A 15,481-nucleotide genomic window follows, 5' to 3' on the forward strand; every position below is an offset into this window, starting at 1 on the left:
AGATTTTTTTTTTACTGGACACAACAACTACAACAACAGTACATAAAATGGAAATATGGGCACACATAATTTTTAACTTTGAAGTTCAGTTAATAGAAGGGGTGACCTATTTACTTACCTATTTTAAGTAGATATGTGTGGAACACAGGATGTGGTTTCAACAGAGATGTATCGGGATATATAGAAATGTGCTGATGCTGGCTGTCGATATCACAGACACCTGCAAGAGTTTCTAGCTCAAGCAGTACCTGGAAAAGGATGTGTGTATGCCCAATGTGTGGTTGTGTGTGGTCATGCCTGTGTGTGAGCGTGCTGGTGTGTGTGTGTGTGTGTGTGAGCAAGGTTGTCTACAGAAAAAGTATTGTGTGTAATAAAAACTCGACAAAACATGTCACAAAATGTATTCATTTAGGACAGATGAACAACCATCCACAAAAGACAAATATGAAAGATGTGTCGGTGTGTTTGGATCAGAATCAGGTTTATTTAGCCAGGGTTGCACACATACAGTACGAGGAATTTGCTTTGGGTACAACAATTTCATGCTAAAATTGGAGTAATATGTTCTCGCATCTTAGTTTTCGTTAAAACCCTGGCTGCCACATACTGAACAAGTTGAAGCCTGTCTGTAACTTCCTTTGGCAGGCCAGAAAAAAAGTGTAGTGCAGTAGTTAATCCGGAAGAAAACACAAGCATGACTCAGCTTTTTTTGCGTCCTCCAGTGTAATATAGGCTGTAATTCTTGTAATATTTCTAAGATGAAAGAGGGCAACCTTAGTGACGTTGTTAATGTGTGCATTCAATTCAAATCAGAATCGAGAACAACTAGATCTTTATAAATGAGGCCTCTGGTCTTGGTTCACCTTCATTGTTGTCCTTATTCTCATGCACAGTCTGGCATTAATGCCTTAGCATGCTTGACGTGTTGTTGTTCTACAGTATCCCAACTCCTTGGCACACAGACACTTCCCACAAGATGGGGCGCCCCATATGGAGGTTAGTCCTTCGTGCGGTGGACCTGGGTTCGATTCCCGGCTCGGGTCCTGTGCCGCATGTCCTCCCCTCTCTCTCTCTCCCACATTTCCTGTCTCTCTCAACTGTCCTGTCCAATTAAAAAGCTGAAAAGCCCTAAAAAATATCTTTAAAAAAAAAAGTGACTAAAAGATAAATTGCATTGCACAATAAATATGTGAAAAATGCATCTACAGTCATTACTATGTACATACCTTGTTGGGAGAAATGAGATGAAAATGTTCCCACACTGGGGAAATCCTTCTCTTTCTCGCCGGTTCCATCTCAAACAAGCAAAGGTTGATAGTCAACGCACAATGTAAATAACCATCAGTCAGCATCCACAGAATGTGAGGGATCTCCATTTTTATTTTTATTTAGCCTTTATTTAACCAGGAAAGGTCCCATTGAGATTAAAAATCTCTTTTTCAAGAGAGACCTGGCCAAGACGGGCAGCAGTGCAATCCAAACACAGAGTTACAGACGGAAAATACAACAGAAAACACAGAGATGCAACTGTAATACAATTTACACATGTGACTTGGTGATTTGGCTATGTGGCAATACGCTAGTTAAAAACATGAACATACTGTTAAATCCACCTCTAAAACCTTCATAGTGGAAATGGCATTTAACAGTCCCATTTATACTATAGCTCAGGTGAAAATCATATTGAAAAACAAGCAGTAGAACTGATAGATCGGTATCATTAATCATGTAAACGGTGATATTCAGGCTTCTAGAGATCACCAAATCTAGGGTGTGGCCCCGGTTCAAATCAGCATTCTGATGCGAGGGGATAGAAGCTGAAGGTTATCTGAGTTGAGCTTGCTAGTAGCCCATTCTGTTTACTAATTTACATGACATGCTGGTATTGTATGGCTGACAATCATGTACTTCACTGGAGATGTCTGTGATAGATGATAAACGGATAGAGCTCATAAGGTAGTTCCATAGGTTGAATAGATTCTTGCATTACTTTTTTTTTCAGTTAATTAAACACGTAAGGTTTGAAGCATTTGCCTTCATGAAAGTTGAATGTTGTGTTGCATCATTACAATTTTACTGTTAATAAATTAATTGTTGATCTTTGATTCATTCACATTATTTTAACCTCTTTCTGATTATAAAAATTACCATAAATTATAAAACACTGGATTCCAAAAAACAAAGAAAAAAAAAATTTGGGGAAAAAATTTAATAGAATTTGAAAAAATTAAGAAAAAATATTTCATAGGGCCCTATATGTGGTTACACACTGATGATAGTGAAAAAAGTATAAGGAAGACAGTATAAGGAAGACAGTATGAAATTATGAATTATATTATGAATTATGAATAGTACTTGTAGGCTGTCAGCTCACCTTCTCGTGTTCAAAGAAGAGCAAGAGATGCAGAAAGAAAGAAAAAAAGGAGGAGTCACCATTCCAAGTTGTCGTTAAGAGCTGATATCCATTCTTCAGTAACCAGTCGAGTTTACGTCTATTCTACAGTAACCAGCAGGGCTGGTAGGGATGTATGTGTTGAGAGGCCCTGGAGAGATGGAGGACATGAACTTAGATAATGGTCCAACCAGGGATGATCGAACAAAAACCCCAGAGAAGACTCTAAAGTCAGGTAGGATCATACAAGTTGCATTGGCTTACCTCCAAGAGAAACAAATCATTTCAAACATTTGTGTTTCATGTGTCATCATTTCAAGTGTTTGGGGGTCCTATTTCGCGTCGGGACTAAGTGCATGTTTCTTCTTACTTCTGCGCAGGGGCACAGCTAAAGAACATGGAGGATAGATTTCATATCCACCCAAAATACTAGGCTTATGTATGAAATGAAAAAGACTAAAACTAAGGACATTTTCTCTATAATTGTAGTTTATTTTAGTTAGTTTTGTAAACACACAACAGTTTTAGTTAGTTATCGTTTTTTTTTTGTAAAGTCTAGTTTTTATTTTTATTTCGGTCAACTAAAATGTTTTTTCACACCTAGTTTTTGTTTTTTAGTTAGTTTTCGTTAACTTTAATAACCTTGGTGTGTGTGTGTGTGTGTTTGTCCCACAGGACTACGGCTCTTCAGACTGTTTTGTGTGATCTTTGGGGTGCTGTGTGTCCTACAAGCAACTCTGAACATCTCCATGCTTCTCGTCTTTTGTGAGTCTAGTGATTTCTAATAGATAAAAATAATAAATATATAATAAAATAATAATAATAATAATAATAATAATAATAACATAATAATAATAAATATGAACTTTATTTATCCCTGAAGGGAAATTCTTTATCTTTATAATCATTATGATACCAGACAGAAGGGATATGTCACAGCCAGGGTTGGGCTCACAGTTTAAATTCAGGAGGGCAGTTACAAATGTGGACATTTTATCTTCCACGCTACGAGAACCACATCCTTGCCTCTGCAAAAGTAATCCCAACTTCTCTGTCATTTCAGTGAATGCTGACCGCCACAGAGGCCCATCAGAGACGAGTGACAACGACGTGACTCATGAGGGAGACCAGCTGAAGACCAGTGACACGGACCTGACCAGAAAGAGAGACGAGCTACAGTCCAGTAACACGGACCTGACCAGACAGAGAGACCAGCTTCAGTCCAGTAACGAAGACCTGATCAGAGAGAAAGGCGAGCTAGAGATCAGCAAGGAAGAGCTGACCCGAGAGAGAGATGACCTTCAGAGGAGATTTTGTGGTAGGTTATATTTTGATTTTCTTAGTAGGTCAATAATAACATCAAAAATGGTTATCTAAGAGAGATGAGAAACGGTTATCTAAGTCACCTGTGTTGTGTTTAGGGCTGGGATAAATTATTATTTTGGTAATCGACTAATCTAACGATTATTTTTCTGATTAGTCACGATTAGTCATTTATTCCGGTCATGCCTTGAATCTCTGCTTTCTGTAGGAACTGCTCCTCTTCCGCCCTCTAGCTAGAGTATTCCTTCAATAATTCACTTAATTGGTTATCTTATCTACAATCTACACCTTCCATGAATTATGTTTTTAACTTTTAACCATTAAATGCAATATAAATGATCCCTTTTTAAGAATTGAGAGCGAGGAGACAAATCTGTAAGCGCAAGACTTTGGTTTTTGGCCACAAAGGACATTAGCTCTCTGTGGCCAAAACCAAAGTGTCTCCCTGTTTGAGTTTTGATTTAGTCTACGTCATGAGCTAAGTGGTCAAATGTCCATGCTGTGTCCTGTTGGGTTGTAGAGAGTAACGACGGATGGAAGAGGTTCGGCTCCGGCTGTTACTACGTCTCCACGGAGAAGAAAAACTGGGCGGAGAGCAGAGAGGACTGTCAAAAGAGAGAAGCAGACCTGGTGATCGTGAACAGCATCGAAGAACAGGTGAGAGAGAGAGAGAGAGAGAGAGAGAGAATATCCCCGTGTAGTGAACTGCTAAATGGTAAATGGACTGCAATTATATAGATGATGAGAGGGATATTGAAATAAAGATGATGATGATGAAAAGTAAGGAAAAAATATTTGCACTAACTGTTAAAATATTCAAATGTATAGAAACCAGTTTGAATTTGTACGATGAAAATGTTAGTAATGGAATAGTCTCACAACATTTAGAGACTGACTTGTGAGTCTAGTTATGGAAATGAAAAAGGACATTTTCAGAAATATTGCACTTTCTTATAGTTAGTAGTACTTGGAAGTTGACATTGAAGTGGCCCTCCTATGAGTTGACGATACCAGCAGTGGCCCCAAGCCAATTTGACTTTGAGGCCCCTGATATAGTCCATGCTACAGTAGGCTATGCGTCAATGAGTAGTATTACAACTCCCTCTTGCGGCTGCGAGTGGTACTACTTCCCAAAATACTTTTGAGATCCCGTGGGTCAGATTACTACTCCCAAGAACCCCCTACTGTACCAGCATCCTCCCTCCTAAACCCCTATACTATTCATATTTTGCTACTTTTACATTTTGGCTTCAGCACTAGATTATGCTCTTAGTCACTTGTTTAGAAAGGAGATGCAGTGGTGAGTTCTGGCATGTAGTAGTAGCCTACACTGACTACCGACATTAAATGCAATTATTGTAAGTTGTTTTTGATAAAAGTGTCTGCTAAATTACTGTAATCTAATGTGATGTAAAATGTAATGAGAAATGGAGAGAGGGTGGGCTAAAACAAACTCAAGGCTATACCCATGCTCTGTTGTAAACAAAGGTCATCTTTCTTCACGACAGGAATTTCTCCTTACGTTCAACAACCGAGTGTGGATCGGTCTGAGTGACCAAGATGATAAAGGGAACTGGACCTGGGTGGACGGCACACCACTGACCACAGCGTGAGAGAAAACTACTCCTTTAACCTTTTAACCCTGAAAATAAAGTGACAACATTTTGAATATTAATTGGATTTTCCCTATAATACTAGAAAGCGCAGTTTCTCAGCTTTCAGCAAGTGTTGGAGTGAGGAATTTTTTAGATTTGTTAGATTTAAAAAAAAAATATTATTAAATATTTGTTAGATTTTTTTTAAAATGTTGCCGGTGACGTGGTCGTATTAAAAGGGTTAATGCTCTAGGTTCATAACAAAACAACAGAAACCAGAGCTGTATGCTGTACATGACGAAGTTATGAGGTTGAGTAGTTGTTAGCCTCGATTAGCCTCGTTTTTAGCCTCGATTAGCCTCGTTTTTAGCCTCGATTATCCGCTCTATAGCTCGCTTTGGTCGGCCCACAAAAATGTGGGTCTGTCTGCACATGCGTGTGAATGTGTTGCAGCTATTGCGAATTTGCGCTTGTGTGATTGGCCGACAAGGTTACTTTTTTAATCACGTGATAACCCTAACCCACCTGACTGTCTGGTTGTGTGTTGTTGTTGTTTAACCCTGTAGGTACTGGAACGATGTCAGCGATCATCAGCCTGATAACGGTGGTGGGGACGCAGAATATGGGGAGGAGCACTGTGTTGAGATCTACATATACTATAAGGTCCCTGTGAACAGATGGAATGACTATGGATGTCATAAGCCTGGCTACTGGGTCTGTGAGAGAGGGATCTGAGGTTAACGGAGGCAGATGAGTGCTGTGGGATTTGTTTTAACCCTTTTAACCCTGAAAGTACAGTGACAACATTTTGAATATTAATTGGATTTTCCCTATAATACTACAAAGCGCAGTTTCTCAGCTTTCAGCAAGTGTTGGAGTGAGGAATTTTTTTGATTTGTTAGATATTTTTTAAATATTATAAAATATTTGTTAGATATTTTTAAAGGGTTAAGTAAACTTCTCTCTCAGGCAGTCCTGCTAGATTCAGATTCCTTTATTGTTACATAATTATACAGGTACAGGGAGTAAAATTCTTAGGTTCTGGCTTCTCAGCCTTGCAGTAACAATATAATAACACAAGATAATGACAATAAAAATCAGTAATAATATACAAGATAATAGTAATAAAACCAATAGTAAATAATCAAGCCAAGCGCAATGAACGCATCAAAGCAAACAAGTGAAACACGCCACTGTTGAGCTATGTGATTGAAAATAATAATAAATTAATAAATATTCATTATATTATAATTATAAATAATTTATAATAATAAATGCTTATATCGACATCAAAATTAAATCTGGCAATTTAGTTTCCAATTACTAAATTGTAGAGCATGCCATGACCCACATATACAAGAAATATGAACCCCTTTTGGCCACAGGGGGCGCTAGAGCAATCGATTGCATTATACACTTTTAAGCATTTTTGCTTGTTATACTGTAATGGCTCCCAGTAGCCAATAAGCTTAATATTGCCAGAATAGGCATGGCGTTTAGGCTTAAACCAAAGCTCTCTAGCGATTTGGCCAATAATGGAGGGTTAGCCTCCGTTTATGTGTGGTTATATGCTTACAAAGTTTTGTGGTGTTCCATCCAACCGTTCAGAACTTGTACACCTTTATGTGAAAAGCCACGCCCTCTGTAATCTTCATTGGCTCATCGCATCGCATTTACTTTTCAAACGTTTGCCAAAATGTAACTTTAGATATTGGTCCCTAGATTGTGTCTACCGAGTATCATGCAGATAGATTTTAAGTGTTTTAAGAATGGTGGAAAGCGTCTGAGAGGAAGCCCAGACGGTTTCCCTCAGGGACCCTTGAGGCAGGGACGCTGGCAGCCAGAGGTGGAGGCCGGCGCGCTGGAGGTGGAGGCACTGGAGGTCGTGGCGCTGGAGGTGGAGGCTGCAACCGGCGGGGTCACGACCGTCAGGTCAAGGACCACTGCAGACTCCCCCTCTTCGAGTCCCACCCCACGTCAGTCTGGGGAAACAATTTCAGTCATTTTCTTTGCGTTTGTCTGTAAACTTTATTTTCCATTAAACATTTTATTGTGAAGCCATATTCATTTGATATGTGTTTCTGTTGGCAGCCAAATAAATGCTTAAGTGTGATTTACCGTGTGATTTAGTTGAGTCTTAATTTCCCAGAGGGGAAAATGTTTAATGTGGTCTAACATTATGAAGTGATCATCTGTGTTATCGTTCCCTGTTTTTGGTCCTAAATCAATCATAGCCTACCACAGAATGTGTGGAATGTTTGCTTTCCTCACAGCCACATAATACAGCATGTCCGTGTAGTCTACGCCAAATACAGGATGCACGAAACGTACAGTAGGCTACCTAAACTGTAGGAGCAATCAGACAAAGGTAGGCTAGTACACATACCTTCCGGAAATTAATCTGATTCGACCACCACCCAGATTCAATCCAGACTATGCGAAACAACAACAACCCAGTGTGTCCCTAGCAAACCTACGCCCCTGTGTGTGTGTGTTATTCATAGTTGTTTATCTACCGTTCATCATTCTGTCCTTACTGCCACAACATGTCATTACCGCAAAAATGCTTTATTTCATATTATTATACTACTAGTATTATTTTTTATGTCAATATTTACAATGTTGCCCATAGCTTGATGAATTTTTAATTGAAATGTCAAAGTATAATTTAAATTTTGAAAAGGAATTGTATAAAATGGGCATTATGGTAATGTTGCGGTAAGGACATTTTTAAGACCAAGTGAAAAAATAAGTAAATAAACATGTTCCAGATTAAAATCGTAAGGACTATATGCCCTTTTGTGTACCTGTATGTATGTACTACAGACTCGAAATTGAAATTAACATTTATAGAAGTAAAATTCTCTTCATATGGGAGACTGTCATATTTGTCAAAGCCAGGGAGAGGGGCTAAATATTTAATCCTAAATATTACTGTCAAGATCATAGTGGGGTTGGGAGCAAACCATGGATGTATTAATAGAACAAACTAATAATAATAATAATAAATAATAATAATAATAATAATAATTAATAATTTTAATTACATTACATTACATTACAGTCATTTAGCAGACGCTTTTATCCAAAGCGACTAACAATAATTGCATTTAACGTAGGAAGGGCCAATGTACTACTACTTGCCAGAACTCACAAGTGCATCTTCTTTCTAAAACAAGTGACTAAGAGCATAATCTAGTGCTGAAGGCAAAGTGCAAGAATCACAATCTAAAGTACAGTGCAATATAATATAATAAGTGCTTTTTTTAAATTTATTTAACCTTTATTTATACAGGTAAAAAACACATTGAGTTCAGAAGACTCATTTACAAGTGTGACCTGTTCACAATCATTCAACACTCGTTACACTAAATTACAAACAACAGGACAGAATTACAAATAAAACATACAGGACTATGTGTAACAATAACAACAATAAAAAAATAATGCTTAATTATTTAATTAATAATTAAAACTATTAATATGAGCAAACTCATAGCAGGGAGTTTTACAGCCACTAGATGGCGTAGTTTCCCTCTACAGTGAGGTTTGACGTGTCGTCTTTCCCAGCCTCCCTTCCTCTTCCTGCTTTACTGCTGCTCTTTAGAGACAGAAGACACAAAACATGTACACAGAAATATATATATTTAGATATATGATCAAACAGTTCTTATAAATGCCAGTTCTCGGGACTTGAAAGTTATTGGAACAACAACAACAACAACAATGCAGCTCTCTCCCACCAACGGAGACTTCACCTTCGTCTCCTCTACGGAAGCCGAGGGTACGTGACTAGCCAGCATGCTAAGCTAGCAGGCCTGGAGGGGTTAGCTTCGGGTTGTTTTGTTAAATAATAGCAAGATAAGTATCTAATATCTGCATATTCAGTTAATCCAGCCTGTTATTAAACGTTTATTATGGACGAGAAGGATAAATAAGTATTCCTTCACCGAGTAACAGCTAGGTTAGCCTCGTTAGCCTAGCACTGTTGTGAGATTTGACAGCTCAAATCTCGCGATACCGTCTTTAACTAGATATATGTATATATTTGACAGCTCTAACCTCTCTATACCGTCTTTAACTAGATATATGTATATATTTGACAGCTCTATCCTCTCTATACCGTCGTTAACTAGATATATGTATATATTTGACAGCTCTAACCTCTCTATACCGTCTTTAACTAGATATATGTATATATTTGACAGCTCTATCAAACCTCGCGATACCGTCTTTAACTAGATATATGTATATATTTGACAGTTCTATCAAACCTCGCGATACCGTCTTTAACTAGATATATGTATATATTTGACAGCTCTAACCTCTCTATACCGTCTTTAACTAGATATATGTATATATTTGACAGCTCTAACCTCTCTATACCGTCTTTAACTAGATATATGTATATATTTGACAGCTCAAACCTCGCGATACCGTCTTTAACTAGATATATGTATATATTTGACAGCTCTAACCTCTCTATACCGTCTTTAACTAGATATATGTATATATTTGACAGCTCTATCCTCTCTATACCGTCTTTAACTAGATAGTTTCTCACTGCCTGGTCAACATTGGCTTCTCAGATGTGTGTCTCATGTCAGCATGTGTTGTAAAGTACTTTACTGTAGTGAGATATGTTTTCCAGGGACTATACATGGCAAATAACCCGGATGTTGATGTTATGACCCTCAAGAAAATATACAGAGTTTGATTACTACACAGTTCAGCAAGAGGGTTCCACGCATTTCGACTATACTATAGTTATAACTATATATAACTGTAGGAGCCATAATATTCATTATGTTTGTGTATGTTTATATTTGGTTTATTGTTTATGAGCCTGCATAACTGCCTTTGTTTATTGTCTATTATTTTGTCTAATTGGGTTCCTCTAATTGTTGTGGTTCTAAAAGGGTGTGGTTCTACCTACATAACTGGGGGGAGGGCCTAGAACAGGTAGACAGAGAGAGGGGGGGTTAGTTGGCTCGGGATATTTTCTGTCGACCGTCATATTTACGTTTTCATTTATTTCTTGGCTAATAACCCGGATGTTGACGTTAAACCCTCAAGAAAATATACAGAGTTTGATTACTACAGACAGTTCAGCAAGAGGGTTCCACGCATTTCGACTATACTATAGTTATAACTATATATAACTGTATGTTATTATAACACTGTTGATCTCTACGTCCCACAGAGCTGAGTGGTACGATCGACGCTCCAGATATCAAACTGAACATGGGCAGTGACAATAAAGACCCGTACGCAACCACGTTCCTGAGGCAGAGAGGGTACGGCTGGTTACTGGAGGTAGAGGAGGAGGACTCAGAAGACAACAAACCCCTTTTGTGAGTAATAGTTTTTAAGACGCCTTATGTCTGGGGCGGCTGTAGCTCAGTCTGGGGCGGCTGTAGCTCAGTTGGTAGAGCGGGTCGTTCAGTGATCGAAGGGTCAGTGGTTCGAATCCCAGCACCGACTGTCCACATGTCGAAGTGTCCTTGAGCAAGACACCTAACCCCAAATTGCTCCCAATGAGCAGGTTAGCACCTTGCATGGCAGCTACCGCCATTGGTGTGTGAATGTGTGTGTGAATGGGTGAATGAGAGGCCATTGTAAAGCGCTTTGAGTGCCGCTAAGGTGGAAAAGCGCTATATAAGTGCAGTCCATTTACCATTTATGTGTGTCCCATACATGGCCAGGGATCCAGATGAACGTTTTCCACTGGTGGAACTGTTGGCACCATCACATGATCCAGGCACTCAGAAAGGAGGGAGGGAGGATTATATGAAAAGCCTTTATTGTGACATGGTTACATGTTTTTAAATGCCAACATGTTTCGACCAGCTGGTCTTTATCATGGCATAACAAGGTTATACGGGTTCACATCACAAGTGCCCAGTAGAGGCCAATGCCAATCAATCAATCAATCAATCAATCAATCAATCAATCAATCAATCAATCAATCAATCAATCAATCAATCAATCAATCAATCAATTAATCAATCAATTAATCAATCAATCAATCAATCAATCAATCAATCAATCATTTATGCAAATCACATGACAATGGAGCAACTAGATATAACATGAATAGTAAGGCTATACAGAAAGATACAAGAACATTTTTCCACACACATACTGTAAGAACATTTATCCTCACATCACAAGCAGTTTGATAGCTCTAATTCTCTAAAAAGGAGAAAGGATGGTTGTTAATTAGACAGGAACAAACATCATCATAGGAAACGTACATTCAATATCCTAAAAGTTTCACATTTGTTCAGTTTATGGATCCTGTCACTCCCCCTTAAATAAATAAATGCATGGTAGTCATAGTAAATAAATGGTAGTTGTAGTTGTATATCTATCCCCTGTCTTGTTCTGTATATTTTCCTCGTGCAAAAATAAATAAATACTTCACCGTGGAAAATCGATAGAAAAAAACCATCTCTATGTATTGCTGTATCGATTTTATTGCACAGCCGAACGAATGAAAACATGTCCCTTACTGATTGTGTGACGTCCCTGTACTGTCTTTACTATGTTGCTGTAATCAGGGAGGAGCTTGACATCGATCTGAAGGACATCTACTACAAGATCCGCTGTGTGCTGATGCCCATGCCCTCGCTGGGCTTCAACAGGCAGGTGGTCCGGGACAACCCCGACTTCTGGGGCCCGCTGGCCGTGGTGTTGCTGTTCTCCATGATCTCCATCTACGGACAGTTCAGAGTGAGTCCTCGATATGTTATGTTATGTTATGTTATGTTATGTTATGTTATGTTATGTTACATACATACAGCTGCATGTGTTTCTATCTCCTGTTTTCTTGTGTTGTTGATTTATTTACCATTGTTTTGATGATTTGTGAAGCACTTTGTGACCTCTGTCTGTGAAAGGTGCTTAAATAAAATGTACTTACTTATTTGTACTACTGCCCATAAAGTATACTCAATTAAGTACTTGTGTTTAGTTTGTTAAAACTGCAGTACACTAGCAGTACAGTGTACTAGCCAGTACACTGAAATTCTAAAATGATAAATTCACAGGCCATGCGGTCTCTTGTCACAAAACTATTTGGGGGGTCTTGCTAAGGCCAATTAATAAACTTTTAGCAGAAAATCCTGGATATTTAACTATAAAAAAGTTCTCATGCAGCCTTAAAGAAGTTACACATTAGTAACTTCCAGTTACAAACCATCAGTAATCAATATTCATAAGGAAAAATAGTTTCTTAAACATAACTTGCGTGTCTCATTTAGGCATGAGAACATGAATTGTGGTGCTTCTAATCTGTTCCTCTGTCGTCTTGTTCAAGGTCGTGTCTTGGATCATTACTATCTGGATATTCGGGTCTTTAACCATCTTCCTGCTGGCTCGTGTTCTTGGTGGGGAGGTAAGGTCTACAGAGGAGTAGTAAAGGGAAAAATCATGTTTATCCTTGTTTTAAGGTTACTTATGATCATATACGATGGTTCAGATCAAAACGTTGACAAAACTAGTTTGCTCTCGGTGCCCCGTCCGCCGCCATTACATGAATATACTTGGCTCGCGCTGGATTTTACATTTCTTCTACAGGCCTCCGAATTACACCAAAGTTATCTCAGTGAGTCAAACGTCTTATAATATGCCGTAAATAAGGTCCAGGTTGTCGAAAAAGAGCCTTCTCCTTTAAACACATGACCACTAACTAAAGTCTACAGAGGTTAAACACATGACCACTAACTCAAGTCTACAGAGGTTAAACACATGTCATCATGAAGTGTCCGTGACTTGTTCTCCACTTTAAACCCAGTTCTGTTTTTCTAGGTGTCTTATGGACAAGTCCTTGGCGTGATTGGATATTCCCTCCTCCCACTCATCGTAATAGCTCCACTGCTCTTGGTGATTCGGTTTGATATTGTTTCTACACTAATAAAGGTAAATACACCACAATTTTTCTCTTCATGTGTATGAATATATATGATTACATATTAGAAGACAAGAAAACTATAGATTTGATAGACTTATTAAATCAACCTATATATTGATGTCATACAGATGAGATAATAGCTAGCTAACTCGTGTTGCTGTTGGATCTGTGAATGTAATTGTTTCTGCGTTCTCTTCTCTTCAGCTGTTCGGTGTGTTCTGGGCCGCTTACAGCGCTGCGTCCCTGCTCGTTGGGGACGAGTTCAAAACCAAGAAGCCCCTTCTCATATACCCCATCTTCCTTTTGTATATCTACTTCCTGTCGCTATATACTGGGGTCTGATTGGACAAATGGCCACTGTTGAACTCTTGGTTGGATTCTGACACCAACCGCCACGGAAAGACACAAGGATTAACTCCGCCATGAATATAAGGAGCATGGATTTTTTTTTAAAGGTCGTCTCTCTGCCCTTTTAACCCTGTCGAGTCCTAGGATATGGGGACATGGTATGTATGTTATCCCCGTTGACAGTCCTACTGTAGGTTATGGGGACATGGTATGTACGTTAGTCCTGTTGAGTCCTAGGTTATGGGGACATGGTATATGTTACGTCAGTGTATCGATGTATCCCTTAACTATTGTGCTCAATAAAACGCATTCGCTTTTACGGTGTAACCTTTGCACTCGGATCCTATGATAATCTACAGTAGAACCCGTGCGCTCGCTAGAATAACATTAGACGATTGTAATTATTTGAGTCACATGAAGATTATTCATTTGTTGATACTTTTATTCCATTGAAGAATGTGGTGCCAAACATCAGTGTGTTGATATTTGGATTTAAAAGTGAGAAGATGTGTGAGTTTACTGGTTTATTTTGCTTGGGAGAGGGTTTGGCAATTTATGTGTAATGCATTGCTATGAACTGTTTTGCATTTATTTGTCATATAGCTTTTTAATTGTATTTTACTGAGGTCATTTTATTAACTTATGGATTCCATTCTGGGTGGGAGAATAGATGGGCAGTTTAAGAGAAATAAAATGTCTACAAAATCGTCTTTTATTAGTTGACACAGGTGTTTGATAATCTGATAATCTCATGTAGGCTTATAGTTTTATATAGCTTGTGTACTTTAATTTGTGCATTCCCCTACTGTAGCTTAATGCATCATTGAATATTAGCAGACTATAACGTTAACATTTGTGAAAAATAATAGGAGGACGAATGATCATGTTTATGAAATAGGGTTCCACAATGACAAGGTGGCTAAAACGACTGTACATTTTTGCATATAAATCTCATTAGAACGGGTGTGAAGCATTGTTAAATAATACACACAAACCTGTAGGAAGAAATGTTTTTCTTATACCACTGCTATGGATGACTGGACTGTTTGGAGTGTCACCTTTTCACATAAGATGTTTACAAACATTGCTTGTGTACGTTTTCGAAACCCCCCATCACTTGGGGTGCTAGCCACAGTTAATTTTTCCTATTGCCAATACGTACGGCTTTGTATGCTAAAAGCTATACTTTCTCATACTGTCTCAATAAATTATAGTCCATTCTACCAAAGGGGGGGGGTTCTACTTAACAAATCCAGAGTTTAAAGCGTGACGAGCTTCTTGGTTTGTCTCAAGGAATCTTTTTAGATTCCTTGGTTTGTCTGGGTAACAAGTGTTCTACATGTTCGGATCTCATAGGTTCGTGTAGATCATGTAGAGGTCAGGTGCATTGTGGGCACTGTTAGATTCATTTCAAAAAGGCATTTGACTAAATACATAGTGGAGTCATGATGGTGGTATATGGCGTTTCCCCCAATTTACTTTGGCCATAGGGACCATGTATTTAAACACAAGGGCAAGGATTTTGACATCATGGTGGGAGTGTTACAAGGGGACACCCTCGCACCCTTCCTCTTTATAATAGTCCTGGATACGCACTGAGGCAGGCAATCCAGGGAAGGGAGGAGGATCTTGGCTTCACTATAACACCTAGAAGGTCCAGAACGTATCCCGCTGTAGTCCTAACAGCCCTGGACTACGCCGACGACATCAGCCTGATATCTAACCATGTGAGGCAAGCGCAAGAGCTCCTGACCAGAGTGGAAAAGGAATGTGCCACGGTGGGTCTTGGACTGAACGGCAAGAAAACTAAGGTCATCACCTATAACACCCCGGAACATCTGCCCCTACTGACAGCTGAAGTTAGGTGGAGGGCTGGTCAGAAGGGGAGGTCTGGTCAGAGGTGGAGGT

The 15,481-nt window shown here is 38.9% G+C and overlaps 1 protein-coding gene across 1 annotated transcript; it reads left to right on the top strand.

The window, feature by feature from the left end:
• The first annotated feature begins 8,923 nt into the window (after positions 1-8,923).
• Positions 8,924-15,154, top strand: yipf4 (Yip1 domain family, member 4). The gene is made up of 6 exons (XM_084460832.1): positions 8,924-9,094; positions 10,514-10,664; positions 11,874-12,045; positions 12,632-12,709; positions 13,123-13,233; positions 13,430-15,154. Exons 1-6 carry the CDS (start codon positions 9,037-9,039, stop codon positions 13,565-13,567), a joined length of 708 nt encoding a protein of 235 aa, XP_084316958.1. The 5' UTR covers positions 8,924-9,036; the 3' UTR covers positions 13,568-15,154.
• The last annotated feature ends 327 nt before the right edge of the window (positions 15,155-15,481 follow it).

Source organism: Borostomias antarcticus, assembly GCF_949987555.1.
Source record: "Borostomias antarcticus genome assembly, chromosome: 34".
Lineage (NCBI taxonomy): Eukaryota > Metazoa > Chordata > Actinopteri > Stomiiformes > Stomiidae > Borostomias > Borostomias antarcticus.